Source organism: Lutjanus erythropterus, chromosome 11, assembly GCF_056507025.1.
Source record: "Lutjanus erythropterus isolate fLutEry1 chromosome 11, fLutEry1.hap2, whole genome shotgun sequence".
In the NCBI taxonomy this organism is placed as follows: domain Eukaryota; kingdom Metazoa; phylum Chordata; class Actinopteri; order Lutjaniformes; family Lutjanidae; genus Lutjanus; species Lutjanus erythropterus.
The window spans coordinates 28578503-28595157 of record NC_139327.1 but is presented as its reverse complement, the minus strand read 5'-3'; the positions used below and the strand labels follow the sequence as shown (position 1 = coordinate 28595157).

The following is a 16655-nucleotide window of genomic DNA, read 5'->3' as shown; positions in this document are numbered from 1 at the left end:
AGCAGACTATACATACATGCTATCTGTACAACATATAATGCATGCATCAACTACCTCTTATCAAAAATGTAAGAAAACTGGACAAAATAGAATTTTTGTGTGGCTAGTTTTTACATTAATTCATCCTCCATTGAACATGTTGGATACAAAATAAAACAAAAGAGCAAAAAATGAATAAGGCAGCTAGTGTTTCCTAAACTTTTTCTGACACCCACCCCTTCAGAAGCTGAAAAAAGTTCATGAGTTGAAACAAATGTAAGTTTTTTGTTTGTGTCTGTTTGTAACCTTCTGTCCATGCAGCCTCCAGCAAGATGGAGCTGAAACGCAAGCTCATCCAGGACCAGCAGGATCAGATTCAGATGCTGAAAAGTTCTGTGAATGAGACGAGAGCAGAGAAGCTCCAGCTGAGCAGTGATATGCAGAAACAGCAGCAGCTGGAGGAGCAGTGTGTCGAGTTCACCGCTGAAATACAGGCCTTGACCAGGGACATCAGGGTACTTTTTACCGTTTTTCGCTTCTGTAGGCTACTTTTTGTAAGATGCTGATGCAGAGGCAGTTTTTCGTTGTGTTTTTATACTGATAACAATACAGAGTCTCAAAAGTTAACAAACTGTGATGGAAACAGAGAAGGATGGTAAATGTGAAGATCATCTGACTCAATGTACCAACCAGGCAGCGATTACAATCACTGCACGCAGGAGAGACACTTCTTTTCTGATGGTTTCACATCACAGATGGTGAAGAAAGTACTTAAAAATATTAGGCACGTGTATGCTGATACTGATCAACAGATAGTCTGTATGAAAAGGAAAGTATCAGTGGCTTTAAAGGCGAGCAGCTGCACACTCACTGTCGACTCTGAGCTGCTCTGCTGACACGTGAGGCTTACTCGGACTTAAGACTAGGGAGTTGGCAGGGTTGAGTCCAGGCCAAAAAATCCAGTTTTGTTCACACATACAGCTCCTCTGGATAGTTTCTAGATAACTGCAGAGTTGCAGTCCATGTGTGGAAAGGGTTTCAGTTGCCCACCCGCATTATTTTACAGTGGGTTCATAGTCCAGCGTAACTTCACCTGTACATCTAACTCATAGAATTTTGGGAGACAAAAAAATACGGGGACTAGGGATGTGTGTGATTAGTCGACTATACGATTAAACATCACTACTTTCACTAGTCAGCACCAGAAATACTAGTCGTTAAAACTATTTATCAATATTTCATTCACGCACAATGTCAGTTAACTGTTGCCTCTAAGGTGTTATGCAGCTGCCCGCCACTAGTTGGGGCTGTGGACCCATTAGATGGCAGCCCCCCTTACCATATGCCATTGGCACGTATGCCCTGATGGCCCAGGCGACCACGGATGTTTATGTCAGTAAAGTTGTGCAGATGACAGCTCATAAATCCAGAGCAGTTTGGCAGTGTTTTAATCTAGGAAATGGAAATAGTGTTGAATGTAGACTGTGACAGAACAAACTGGTATATAATCACTTGACTCTGTGATCGCATTCAGAACAGATGTGGACATTAACCTGCAAGCAGAGTAGCTGCTGCTGCCAGCTCTGCTAGCGTTAGCCACACTGTGTAGCAGTGAGTCCAGGTCATTTACCGGCTGACGCTGTGATCGTCTTCAGTCTGAAAAGTTGAGGCATTTAGCGAGTTGTTGTCTGGTTTTGTTTATTAATGTGTAATGTTTGCATTGCACAGCGCAAAGTAGCAAACCCTTAATATGCACATTTTTTCCCACTGTGTTAAATGTTAAAATTAATAAATTCTGCTCAATTTTAACTGCTTTCTGAATGTTTCCTCGGTGTTAGAATAGTCGACTAGTCTAAATTAAATTTTGCATTTAATCGACAGGGGAATGAGTCGCCAGGAACATCCGTAGTGGGAACTACTGAATATCTTAAGACAACTTTTTAATTATTTATTAAGTGATTAATTTGTGCAACAGCGTTTTGGCTATGGGCTTAAATTATTGCATATGTGTCTATTCATAAAGAGATCAGACTGTTAAGTCTGGATTGGTGATGTCAGTCTGATATCTTATAAATGAATTATGCCAATATTGGCACTCTATATCAACATTAGATGAGAACAGTCCCAAACTAGTCGTGTTGCATTTTGAACACTTCTGTGATCTTGTACAGACATACACAATTGCAGAGTACTGCAGTACCATTTTGGTATATTTTTAGTGTGCATTTGTCCTCTTTATTAATTTACCTCAGTGAGTTCTACTGCACTATACAAGTGCACAGTAATAATAATGATGTGGTGTATACTTTTGGCCTTACTCTTAATTTATCTGGTTCTATTTGGTTTCATTTCTTTTTTAGCTCTACATATGGTAAGAAAAGAGTTCTGTGCTCTATAAACATGCCATGTTGTCCTTTTTCCTCTCACTTCGTGTCCAACCAGGAAGCGAAGGAACAGCTTTCCCCTTTGTCTGCTGCTCTGGAGAAGCTGCAGCAGGAGAAGCAGGAGCTGGTTGAGCGCAAGAGGCAGAGACAGGAAGAGGGACAGGAGAAGGTAGACACGTTCACACTTTGGTTTCTCTTTCACTGTACTGAAAACTCACCACACATTCAGTAATAAATCATTGTTTAACTCACATAGGTGAATCATATGCTTCTCTTTTTGTTATCTCTTTCTTCTTTGGGTGTTGGTCCCTCTATTTTTGCCTGGATGGACCTTTATTGTTGTTTTCTGTTTGATTTCCTTTACATGTGACCACTGGATGTACTTCATAGTCAAAAATGAATAGTCAATAGTGATTGAGCAGTATTTTCAAAAATCTGTTTAAAATCTGTTTAAAATTACCTTCTGTTGTGGGTTCATGTTTAAAAAACTACAACTAAAGAGCTTATTCTGAAAGTGATTCTACAAAAACCAAAGATTAAGGATTGGCCAAAGCAGCTTTCATTTTTGTCTGCTATATATGATTCATCTTAATCTAGCCACAACTTTCACACTTTGTCACAGATCAATGCCATTAAAGAGAAAGTGAAGGCGATCACCACCTTAGAAAGAGAAATCACCAAATACGTCGATGATGGCAAAGACGAATACAAAGAGGTAACATGTTGGCTGCTGTCATACTTCACACATCTGTTTTTCTTTTTTCTATGGATCATTTTGTGTTGGACATTACATACGTATAGTTATCATAAAAGCTAAAATGTCTTCATTCACTTTGAAACACCAGCTTTTCTTTTTTTTCTTTGAATAACGTTATCGTTGCCTTAGATGTAATTGTGTTGGGTTATTCAACAATATTCAAAAGAACAACTTTATTGACACTGACTGGTTTTGTTGCAGCAAAAAGAGTCAGAACTTCAAGAAACCAACACTCAGCTCCATGAGGCTGAAAAGAATAAAGAGAAGATCAACAAGGAGATGGGAAACATCCGTCAGGACATAGACACCCAAAAGGTGCAGCCTTGAATACCTACGCAGCTGCTACCACTGTTATTCTTCGTAACCCATGTTTTCTGTAGCCATTTAGTTACATCGTAGTAAACATTTAATTTGCACTCTGTGGAAAACCTGCAGGGACATGGCCCTCAGGTTACATAACACTTTTTCAGTAGTTAAAGCATTTTTAATTTGTTTATATTTCTTAGGTCCAGGAACGCTGGTTACAGGACAACCTGACCTTGAGGAAGCGTGTCGAGGAGTTGAAGGAGGTTGTGGCCAAACGTGAGGCTCTTATGAAAGACATGGGCAACATGCAAGTCTTGCAGCTGCGCCAGTAAGAGCACCACACTGTTATCAATTGTGTGAGCGATCCATAAGTGATAAACGGGAACCAAGCTGCGCAGATACCTTATCTTTTACCTCTGCGGTGTCAATGTGTAATCGTTATTTACGGTCAGAAGCAGTGGCAGCTGGTGAATTTTTCTCTGGGGGTAAATGAATTGTGTATTTTAGTGTATTATATTGTATTTTAATATACAAAAAAGCTTTTATTTGTATTTGCTGAGCTTAAAGAATGTTTTTTGTAATCCAATGGCGCTTGTTTAGTTAAGGTAAGTAAAGATACTTCAATTAGTCCAAATTCTTTGTAATTATTATCTTTTATGCTACAGTTTATTATGCTGGAAGACTAAAGTAAGAAAAAGGCACCTCAGTAAGTGTGAGAGAAATTTGCCCCCACAAACCTTCAGACAATGGAAGAAAATTATAAATACACTACAATCACTGAGAAAACAACAAAAATTGAGAATAACTAAATAGAACATGGTGTTATATTTGGAATTCTTGTGGCTTAAAATTTACTTTTTGGCATAAATTCTCCCTGAGAGATGTTATTCTTTAAGGTGTTGCCGACTTTTCTGCACAATACAGCACTACTTAAATGTTTGTCAAAGACCAACACACCGGCACATTCAGATCAGGTCCAGGTTCTATAACTCTCTGCTTTTTATGTGATGTTCTCATCTCAAAACACGTTATTTATTGCGACTTCACTGAATTTTATATCTCCATTATAGCTAGCTGATGCACTAGACCTCAGCTATCAACACATTTTACTCTGCTGTATTAATTTTCAGATGTAAATTGAGCCACTCGCTCTCTGCTGCCACCCAGAGGTTGGTTGTGTGTAAATCAGCAGCATTCAGATGACTGCTAAGGGCTCAGGTAACGTGTGCCCTACCAGAGGATCGAACTGCACATATACAACTTGTCAGTGGGCAAAAAATTTGCGCCCCAAGCCGGAAACACGTGATCTATGAGTTGTCAAAGTAATTAAGTCTTATTCACTGAAAGTCTAGGATGTGGGGAGAGGTGAGGCCGCGCTCAAGCGCCCTCTATTGCCCAGCCAGCACCAGTCAGAAGTTAGCCACTCATTTTCACTTGACCTCATTCTGTACTTGTCCAGAGAACGACGCGAAGCAGAACGCAAGTTGGAAGACTTGAAGAAGAACCGCAGTATTGCGCTGGGTCGCCAAAAAGGCTTTGAGGAGGAGATACTGCATCACAGGTGAGCTATGTAGATCTGTTTTTAGATTTAAGGTCTCGTGTGTAAGATCTACAGTGCCAAATTAGCAGAACATGGCAGAAATTGTATATAATATTTCTAAGTATGTTTTCATTAGTGTATAATAACCAGGAAATAAGAATTGTGCTTTTGTTACCTTAGAATGAGCCGTTTATATTTGGAGTCCATGGGTCGTCTTTCATGGAGGCTGCCATGTTCTACCTTATTTTATTTCTTATGTCTTATTTCTTATTTCTTTACTTCTTAAGTTTACTTGCAATGATGCTATTGAAATAAAACTTGAAGACCGAATGACATGTGTTGAGCTTTGTTTTTGGAAATACGAATCATGATACATTGTATGATTTTAATTTTTCCCATGGTCTGATGTTAAAAAGCACGCACAAATAGCAAGAAATTATAATATTGAATAATATCGAGTACCTGTAGGGCTGAGAAAATAAATGATTTCATACTCACTCAACATTTTCACCACTTAATGTTTAAGCAACAGAATCACAGGTAATTGTTTCGCTACATCAGTATTCATCACTACTTGTGAATTCGGTTTCATATTATATTATTAATGTGACCTTTTCATGAATTGAACTTGGCCATTTAATTTATTGCTTGCAGAAAGGAGCTGCGAGAAGATCAGTATGACAAAGCTGATGAGCGCTACAAAAACAAGATGATCACAATGAGGACCACAGAGCTGGTCATCAAAGACCTGGATCTCTACTACAAGGCCCTTGATCAGTAAGTGCTGCCCTAACATGTACACACACTCACCTGTGGAAGGTATTAGTATTTCTCAATCTAATTCAAAATTGAGGGTTTTGGGGATCGTAACGGAGCGTAGGTGTTAATGTTATTCTTCTTTATCTTCGTTTTTTTAATGTTGTCAATCATAACCAACAATTCAATCAACCATCTGAAGTAACAAACACAGATCTATTAGTTTGATAAATCAAGAAAGATGTCTCTGAGAATTGTGATAAAATGCCAGGTGGGGACAGTTCCAGTTTATACGCCTTATATGAATATTACAGTAATATCCTCTGATTACCGTGATATTTTTCCCACAAATATCAGAGGGCGGCACTTGTAGAGGCAAACGTCAGAGATGTTTTTTTAGGCTGGGAAAATGTGTGTATACGTATACAGTGACACAAACCGAAACAGATCTGAATCAGTGATTTCAAACCACAAAGGTATGACAAATACGTACATGAGTACCTGTCCACAGTTGTGCTGTACAGTATGACCAAGACCTTATCTTTTTTCGCTTGAAGTGCTGAATTTGGTTTAAAACTTACTCAAAACCATTGTATTGTACAGTAGGTCTTACCTGGTTAACAGTAGTTCTTTTAATTTTTTTCAACTTTTTATTTCTTTTTCTCCATCCTTTAAACAAACAAACAAACAAAAAGCAAAACAAAGACAATTCTGTCTAATATTCGTTTACCTCGTAACAGAAGCTGTAAAATCACTTCCCCCAAGATGCACTAAAATAACTACATAATAATAGTTTATAGCAAAAAATGAAAAGAACTCACAGCAGTAAAACATCACTGAGCATTTGATTTGGTTTATGAAAGAGGCCTGGTGTTTGCAAGTAGGTAGTAGTGTTGTTTAAGAGTTTGTTTCAACTTTGGCACATCATTTATCTAACAATTTTTGGTTGTTTTCTTATGAGACATCCGCCTGCTCTTTTCCTTTTTGTGCCCTTTGAAGTTTTTAGGTCATTGGTTAGAAAGTTAACTACGTCATGATGGAACAGCTTTGAGTTCGAACAGTGATATCAGTTCACTTATATGTCTTCCCCCGCATTTGCATCAGGGGCTTAAGGGATTTATCAGCTTAAAGGTTCCACGGTAAAGCATTTCGCTTTTACTAGTCGGTGGTGCACTGCCGCCTCACAGCAAGATAAGAAGGTTCTGTTCCCATGCTGTTAAACATGTTGAAACACATCATATCATCGCTTTAGCTTATTACCTTTAAGTCACATACCTTTTGAACCCTTTTAGATCACATCCGCTGTCATATTGTGCATCTGTTTAACAATATGTGACTAAAAAAATGCAAAAAAAAAAAAATATTGTTTTGTATATCAAAATCCAGTCATGTTTTCTTCCAGTACAAAATATGATGAGTGCTGACACATGCTTGAACCAACAAGTTTCAAACAATATCCCTGCATCCCTCCATCCCTCCATCCATCCATCAGTCTTAAACTCTTAGCAGCACAAAGCTAAAATTCATTATTTAGCCCACTTTTCAGCCTTCAAATCAAACTCCTCCCAACATTATCCTATCTATCCCATTGCAATGGGAAATACATCACGATAAGGAAGCTAGTTAACTCTTGCAGTGCTGATTCATCTGGACATTAAAGCCCTGAATCTGGACCTCCAGTATTTGGTGCTGTGACACAATGTGCCCCAACAAGCAGAGCTGTCAGCTGTTAACCTCATGCAAACGTATCTGTATTATTAGAGTGAAGCATGACTCATCAGCATTTAGTCATTATTGCAATAACTGGTCAAGCGTACAGCGGTGATTTAAAAATATCATGCCACATTTAAATGCCATGATGACATTAAAATATCACTGTGTGGTGCCCAGTCTATCACTGATGTATGTCATTGCATAGATTTGAGCTACATCTAGTCAGCTTTTCTTTAATGTAATTGCTGTCACCACAAATACAGGCCTGTAGCTTAATCTGTTGAAAGTAAGTGCAATTTAAAATCCAATAGAAATTTGATAATTAGATATTTTCCAGGGTGGGATTCACCAGAAGCCCCATGATAAAATAGTCAGTATGAAGACTTGAGTATTGTGATAACATACATATATTGCCATTTATTACCTTTCTAATTAACCTGATTGCAAATTTTGTACCCAAACAAAAACTTTCTGTTTTATCGGCTAAGATAAAGTCTTCAGTCGGTTCCTCTTTTGTCAGTCTTTCTTCTTTAAAATGGGATTATCAAGCAAACGGGCTCACTAACAGTGTCATAAAAACCTTCCAGTTCCCCTGATGGTGACCTCTGCTGACCTCACCAGAAAAAAAAAACTCATCACCATCTATTGGACTGAAAAAACAACAGATTTTATTATTCTAATACCAAAAAGTTTATTTCATAATTGCAGTATTGATCATTTATATGATAAATGATAGATCCTTGGTGTCTGTTTATTGATACAATATTGCCTGCAAAATATCACAATACTATGCTATCAATTTTACCCCCCCGATGCGTTTGTGGAAAATGGACATGTTGCAGGAGTTGACTTTTGCTTGTGTAGGTGGATAATGTCTGTGCTGTAAGACACGTCAATTATCTTTGTCTTTGTTAAATGTCTTTGAACTTTCTCTTATCGTTTCTCATCACAATGCGCTAGAAAGCGCAGCTGTAAATATATCATGCAAAGTGTTTCGCAGTAGTGTTGCTGATCATTTTCCTCATACATATAAACCTCATCCCAGCAATGTCACATTCATCCAGTGTGTATTTTAATGCATGTTAGAGGTGAAACACTTAGGTGATAAATTGATTAGTCAATTAAGGAAAAATAAATGTGCAACTATTATAAAAATGGATGAATAGCTTTGTCAATTTTTCAAGGAAAAATGCCATATATTTGCTTGTTCCAGCTCCTTCAACGTGCTGCTGCTTTTCTTTATCATATAACTTTGTAAACTGAAAATCTCTGGGTGAAAATGTAACGCTTCTGCGTCTGGGACAGCCGTGGCTGGAGGCATTATGTTTTCAGGTTGTCCGTCTGTCATATGTACATACAGTGCTTAACAAATTTATTAGACCACCTGTCATAAAAACAAGAAACCCAAAATATTTTAGAAATCTTTCAAAAACTTGAACAACAACACATAATAACCAAAAATCTTAATATTTTGTATGGCCTCCTTTGGCCTTAATAAGAGCTTGCATTCTTGCTGGCATTGCTTTTATGTATTTTTTGACAATCTCTTTTGTTATTGAGTTCCAAGTAGTTTCTAGCTGTTCCCACAGACTTGCTTCAGATGAAACGTATGTGCGATCAATCTTTGAACCTACTAAATCCTAAATTTTTTCAATAGGATTCAAATCCAGACTTTGACGTGGCCGGTCCATCAGTTCCAGTACTCCAGATTTCTTTTTCTTGGTCAAATTGTCTCTGCACGGCTTTGAAGTATGCTTGTGGTCATTGTCTTCTCGGTTTATGAACCCACGACCAATCAGATTCAGTCCAGATGCACTGAGATGTTGTGGTCAACATTCTTGTTCATGATACCATCGATTTTCACTGATTTTCCCACGCCGTTTCCACAAACGGAACCCCATACCATAATGGAATCTCCTGTTTCACTGTTGGTGCAATGCATCTGGCATCAAAACATTCTCCAGCTTTTCTGCGGACATAAACACAACAATGCTGACTGAAGACTTCAAACTTGGACTCATCCGTCCAGAGTACTTTCTTCCAGTCATCAACAGTCCAGTGTTTGTCTGGATGTTTGCAGGCCTCAATAATGGCATCTTAGCAGCCAGTTTTCCCTTTAAGCCTTGCTCCATCAGTCGTCTGCTTATGGTCATTCTGGAGACTTTCTCAGACTCTGATCTAGAAGATCAGCAGTGGTCTTCCTTCTGTCTCTAGTACTTCAAATCTTGAGGTGATCTCAGAGACCATCCAGCATCATGAAGTGCATTAATAATGATAATGTATCAGGATCAGAACTACCACAGTTGCAACTCTAATTTATAATTCTGAATATCAAAAGTAAATAAAACTTTTCTTTATTTGAACATTATCAACAATCACATTAGTTAAACAATATGTTTGTTAAAGAGAAACAGTAATCTGTGATGTGCAACTGATGTCCTAAATCATGTATTATGTGTGAAAACTGACTTCATTTGCTTCTAGAAATGTTTAAAGAAAATAAATCCACCCCAATGCTATGCAAGTCTTACCAGCACAAGACTTATCACAAAATAACAGGTTTGTTTCCAAGAAACATGACCTAGCAACTATCATTGGCATCACGATAATGTGGCATTATGGCGATGTGGCATTGGGTTTGCATTTGCAGTATTGATTTTGGTGATAAAAATATGCAAATAAGTTGAAATTTATCAGCAGAGTAAAAAAGTGTGACAGTGCACTTCTTAAACTGTTCTGGAGGAGTTTTAATTTCAGAATGAAATGGAAACAGTTTGATTGTGAATAGAAAACCAGTGGGTTACTATTTTATGAATGTGTCAGGCCGAGTAAAGGCCTTTGCTCATTTATGCTTTTGCAGTGGCTTTCTTTTCCCAAAATCCTTTCTTTCCATTAAATCCTCAGAGAATATTCCAAAAATCAATATGTCCTGGTGGCAAACCATTTGTATTGCTCTTGGATATATGGATAAGTCTGACAGAGACACTAACTGAGGATGGAAGGTACAAGTGAACCTCGGTAAGGAGCTGTGAGCTCACAGTCCCAGATACCATCTGAGGAGAGAGCAGAAGCATCATTTACCCACATGTGGGTTAGTTAAGGCATCGGTACACTGTTATCAAGATTAAAAGCAGGCCTTAGCAGTAGACCATACATCCAGGTCACAGTTTCTGTCTGAATACACAGAAAAGTTTTTCATGGTGAGATGTTTTGATTTGTGAGTAGAATGTGAAACTCATTTTGCAAAAATGATGTGTGTGCATAATAGGTCAAAACCCTGAGGACTATGATGAGACACTCATGTACCTACAGCATAATCTCCTGTTTCATCGTTGTAAAATGACTGACTTGAAACTGTGACTGTCATTATCTCCGCTGACATTTTTAAAACATCAATCTAAATAGTCTAAGACAGTACTGAGACAAGGGTAGGGCGATGTCTACTGAATCGACATCATGTCCACAGTGAAACATCGCGATGCACGATATTGTTGCTGGGTCTAAAAGGGTCTTTGTCTGGGCACCAAATGTCAGTAACTTGGTTGTGTTTAAAGACAAAAATAATTAACATGACATGGAGAGACAGTGCAAAGTACAGCATCGCTAGCCTCGTTTTATTTTCTCTCCCACATGTTAAAAACTGAACTTAGGCAACTACTCTATGGCATCTCTGAGGGGCCACACTACCTAAAATACAGAAGGCTTTTAAATCATGATGTTAATGACTGGCAGCCATCATGATGGACGGTGGCATCGGCAAATAGCCCAATCTAGGGCTGCACGATACTGGAAAAAACTGACATTGTGATTTTTTTTAACCCTGCGATATATACTGTGATATGAAAAAATACAGGATTTTTTTTTTTTCAGATCGTATCACGGTTTTGAGTCACGGATCGGATCATTTTTCGGATCAGCAAAAAAGAAAAAAGTGGTGGCATTGGCACTGTCGACACAGAACACGTGATTGGTCAGTATCATCCTTCTTGTAGCCGAAATAATTCCAGATAACTGACGTTGCTTTTCTTTTTGGCACCAAGTCTTCGTTTTTGCCGATTTTCTCTTGTTCGTTGCTCATTTTTCAATGTTGTTACCAGCGACTCACTCCATGTGCAGGGGCGTGGTCCCCTTTGGCAAACTGAACACATTTGCCTCCTCCATCGCAGGACCTGCGATGTGACTATTGCGCACACGTACATTGCGATGACAATGCTCAAACGATATATCATGCAGCTCTAGCCCAATCCTAACTAAGACTACAAAACCTGCAGTCTCTCCTAATTAATGTATTGATCAAAGAAGTGGAGCAGGGCAGATAGGCTGAACATAACCACAAAAACTTGTTAAAATAAGTTTTGCACAGAACAGAAGAAACAAACAAAAAGAGAAACTGCAGCATATTGTGTAACATTATGTAATAAATATGTTAAAGCTGCTGCAGTGACTCCCTAAAAAAGAGATCATAATTTTATTGGATTCATTTTTGTGTGCTTGTCACAACAACTGTGCAGCTAGTCATGTATTCCACGTGATACCATGCCAATGTTGACGCTCAAGCCCACGTAGAGAATTGAAAGTATCTTAAAGTAGGGTACTGGGTCATTGGGTCACACATAAAGTTATGTCTGCCAAACAGCGGAAGTGAATGGTGACCACTATTCAGACACAAAAACAACAGAATAAACACTATAAACATTGTTTGGTAGATTTTGCAACACTGCTTTCCAGTGAAAATCCAGCAGTGTTTTGTGGACTAACAAAATAAACCCTACCTTCAATCAGCACAAAGGTGAGTAGATCATGACTAAATTTTCATTTTTGGGTCAGCTATCCCTTTAAGATTTCAGAACAGTGATGTGCTATCTGTGGTTTTATTTTTTATTTTTAACTGACATCTGATATGTTACCCCAACTCCAAATGTTATTAAAATCCGAGTACAAGTCTTGGTACAGATATTTAGCAAGGTGTCTCAGAATGATTTTGTTTTCCGGTCGTCCCATTCTTCTGAACGCAGTATCTCAAGAACACTGTGAGGGAATTTCTTCAAACTTGGTACAAGTGTCCGCTTGGACTCAAAGAACAACGTATTGTATTTTGGAGGTCAAAGGTGAAGGTCACAGTGATTTTTGGCCATAACTCACGAATTCATAGGCTAATAATGACAGAATTACATGCAAATTTCTAATAGGATAAAACAATGAGGTGATAACATTATATATCCAAAAGGTCAAAGGTCAACTTCACTGTGACATCATAGTGTTCTGTAAAAAATCTTATGTTATCAGTTCTCTGTACTTGTAGGTGCCACATTGCAGTAGGTGCTTCACCATCTGTTACCTGGCTGTGCAGTGTTCTGGTTACTATGGGGTTACTAGGCTGACTCATAAATGTTTCTGAGCCTATGCATGTGTCATTGTCTCTGTTCTTTACCTGGCAGATTGTGTGTAACTTTATTGCAGTTTCATTCAGATTGTTGCAATATGTGGTGGTGAGTATTATCAAGAGTATTGATAAGGATTGGTGTCAATAAGTAGTATCACTATCAATAAAATCCCAATGACACCCATCCCTAATACCCGATTGATTTGACTGAGTCAGACTGCTGAGGCCTCATACTAACTTTTCATAAACTTTGGGATGTGTTTTTGCACAGAAAAAGGACTGTGGATTTTGTCCCCCATCTCTTACATTATAGGAAGAGATCTGTTAATAACCAATACTTTTTGCCTTATCAGCAAAATGCTGGGTCTGAAATATAAAATCACATTTTCCTTTCGATCACGACCATGTTTTCTAAGGTATTTGTATGTGATACTCTTGCAGTAGGAAGTCAGTTGGTCAGATGAATGGATAAGGACTGCTCTACTCCCTCTGTCTTTTCTTTCTTTTTTCATAGTTGTTCTATTTATCCACCATATATGGCTTCGGAAGAATCGCTGTTGGTAATACTGTTATCACTCCGGAGTTTATAAACCACATCAGAGTTTCTCATCAGTTTGCTAGATTATAGACAAAATGTTTCTTGGTATGCCGGAAAGCAACATCCAGTTGGCTGGTTTCATATCTTTTATATCAACATTTTGTCGTATCAATATTGCATGGATTTAGAAAATAAAAAATTGCTGTCGTTATCATTTTGTAGCCAATGTATCTGAAAATATGTTAAAGTTTGAAGTCAGTCAGCCCATGTAGACGTGTGTAAGAGCACACTTGTGCAACCTTCACAAAGCTTCATGATTGTTATCCATTTCTGACAGTTTGAGTTCATATAAGTTCCCTTTGTGCATGCATGCTAGTCTGCACACTGTGGTGTGGTGCATTTGTTCACTTTTGAATAAGCCTAGAGGATACCAAGCATAAATGCTTGTTACACATGTACTTATATGGCGGTCTCACCTCCTCCTGAGCTGTGTGCTCAGCCACCTCTTGTTCATGCCGTACACCCATGACTGCAGCTGCCAACAAATGCTATTGTGAGGTTTGCACATGACACCACTACCATCTGCAAGATTTCAAACAATGATGAGACTTCATTTAGGAAGGAAATCAACAGTCTTGCAAAGTGGGGCACAGACAACCTACTGCTCTGTGTTAGCAAAACCAATGACCCAATTGTTGAATCTTGGATGCACAGTGCTGTCTACGTCAGTGGAGTCAAGTTGGAGTAGGTGGACAGTTTGGTTCTTGGGAAATCAGCATCACAGATAACCTGTCATGGACATCACACATCTCCAATCTGGTAAAGAAGGCGCAGAAATGGCTGCATTAAGAAGGCAAAATTCCTATTCCTATACAGCCTGTTCACCCTGCTGCCGTCAAGCATGGGGATACATCTGCTACTGTACCACCAACCATCAACAACTATTAATCAAGTAATCTAGAAAATAATGGATTCTGAAAATAATCAGGAGGAGCAGTCAGTAAATGTTTGATAGCTGTTTCGGGCCCATTATGGTATGACATAGTAAATAGTCTGCCTCTGTCTTGAGCTTCTCACCTGATTGTCAAAACAAAATTGGCACCTGCAATTATTGCTGAACTTTAAGATAATGGATATGCATATGCCCTTCTTCTTTTTCCTCAGAACCATCATGAAATTCCACAGCATGAAGATGGATGAGATCAACAAGATTATCAGAGACCTATGGCGCAGCACATACAGGGGTCAAGGTGCATCTCACTTTAGAAAGAAATCCATTTGTATGTGCGTAGTTCTTTTCCCTCATTCCTCTGTCTCTTCGTGTTTCATCACGCCCTCTTCCCCCCTCTCTCCAGACATTGAGTATGTGGAGATCAGGTCAGACGTGGACGAAAACGCTTCTGCTGGAGTGAGGCGACGGGTTTACAACTACAGAGTAGTTATGGTGAAAGGCGACACAGCTCTGGATATGAGAGGACGCTGCAGTGCCGGTCAGAAGGTACTAAAAAGAGTTTTCAGTATTTGCACATACATTAAAAGTACATACAGTCAAAAGTTTTGACACAAGTGGAGCACAGAAAAAAAACGAGATATCTAGTTCAAGTGGACTGTTGTCTGATGAAGTCATTTCAGTTTTTATTTTTATTTATTTCCCAAATGTGCCTATATTTCCATCTAGGTGTTGGCATCCCTGATCATCCGTCTAGCTCTGGCGGAGACATTCTGTCTGAACTGTGGGATCTTGGCCCTGGATGAGCCCACCACCAACCTGGACCGAGACAACATTGAGTCACTGGCACACGCCCTTGTCGAGTGAGTATACACACACACACACACACACACACACACACACGCACACACACGCACATGCATTGCATTGCTCAACCCCTAATCTTGACTGATGGTCATATCTACATGCCACAACTCCAACTGTTACCCAGCAACCTAAAACTGAGTTTAGCCTTATATCTAATACTGTTTTAACACCAAAATGAGTGCGTATATGCAGGTTTTAAATGCATATAAACCAGCTAAAAATAGGTGATTGGCCCTTTCCTCATTGCCATTAGACCTGGTTGCCATTCTGTCTTTTTTCTAATTTAAATAGAGACACAGCTGCCATGTGTGCAGGAGAGCATTACTTTTCATTATTACTTTTCAGTACTGAATCTCTGTGGTTTGAAGTTTAGTTTCTCTCCTGTGTCGCTGTTTGTTCTATAAGATGTCTGTCTCAGCTGCAGAGGAGTTGTGTTAAGTTACTGCTGATGAAAACACAACGTTTCCTGTTTGTGCTGCTTCATAATAGAAGTATTTAGTTAACAAAATAATAGGGGACTTTTATTGTGAAAAATGTGTATGAAGTCAAATGTTAATTCACTGTTCAGCAGCTTAACTAAATACAAGCGCTTCATCAATAAATATGCACTTTCAAGCGACTGCAAACTGCTGTGCTGCAGCACTGAGTCAAACTGCAGCACATGTGAAAGAAAAAGGAGCAAAAGATGCTAAAAGCCTTCATTGCCTCTGCCAAAAATGCACATAAATAGCGTGTCAGTCCTCGTGTTGTCTGTACATTACTGCTGATCAGAGATGATAAATACCCGTGACTACTGCAGAGTCATTTCACCCGGGACTGAATGCAAATTGTACTTTTTCCAATTGAAGAAAAAAGTCAGACATTAGTGAGTTGAAGTGGGCTTTTTTGTGCAGTGTAAAAGGCGAAGATGCTCTGCACCAGCAAAGTGCAAGGGGCTGCTTTGATGTGGACATGTTGCTATAGACACTAGTGAGAACATGAAATACAAACCAGGAAGTCTAAGACAACGTAAAACTGTTACACCCTGAAAAGTTATCACTGCAGCAATAATTTGCTCCGCAATCTCAAAGCTTGTGTAGCATTTACATATTGATACAAGGTAAATGCAAGCCTTCTGCAGCAGCCCCCACTCAGTCAGAACCTGGTCTCTATACTTAAAGGGATAGTTTGAATGATTTGTGAGGGTGTATGAGGTACTTATCCATAGTCAGTGTGTTACCTACAATAGATGGCAGTTGCCACACCCCCAGTTTGGAGGAGTAGCAGGATTACTGGTGTAGGAAGTTAAGCAATGGACTGCTGTGGACAGGGCCAGAAACACATTTTAGCCACAGACAAAACAAAAAAAAAAAATCAGTATCAGTTTAATTGTGTGCTATATTTAGAATATTTTAACCTCTTTGCCTTGTCATCAGACAACTTTTTCAGAAGGGAAACCACTTTTTTATTAGTTAAATATTTCTCTCTCTCACTCAGCCAAACT

At 38.8% G+C, this 16655-nt stretch overlaps 1 protein-coding gene across 1 annotated transcript in view; it reads left to right on the top strand.

The window, feature by feature from the left end:
- The window catches only part of rad50 (RAD50 homolog, double strand break repair protein), a 31860-nt gene that overhangs the window by 14026 nt on the left and 1179 nt on the right, over positions 1–16655 (top strand). Inside the window, exons 17-26 of the mRNA XM_084729879.1 lie at positions 301–494; positions 2422–2532; positions 2986–3078; positions 3322–3435; positions 3627–3754; positions 4886–4987; positions 5621–5743; positions 14521–14606; positions 14712–14854; positions 15035–15168. Coding sequence (XP_084586005.1) covers positions 301–494; positions 2422–2532; positions 2986–3078; positions 3322–3435; positions 3627–3754; positions 4886–4987; positions 5621–5743; positions 14521–14606; positions 14712–14854; positions 15035–15168 — 1228 coding nt within the window. The remainder of the gene's footprint in view (positions 1–300; positions 495–2421; positions 2533–2985; positions 3079–3321; positions 3436–3626; positions 3755–4885; positions 4988–5620; positions 5744–14520; positions 14607–14711; positions 14855–15034; positions 15169–16655) is intronic.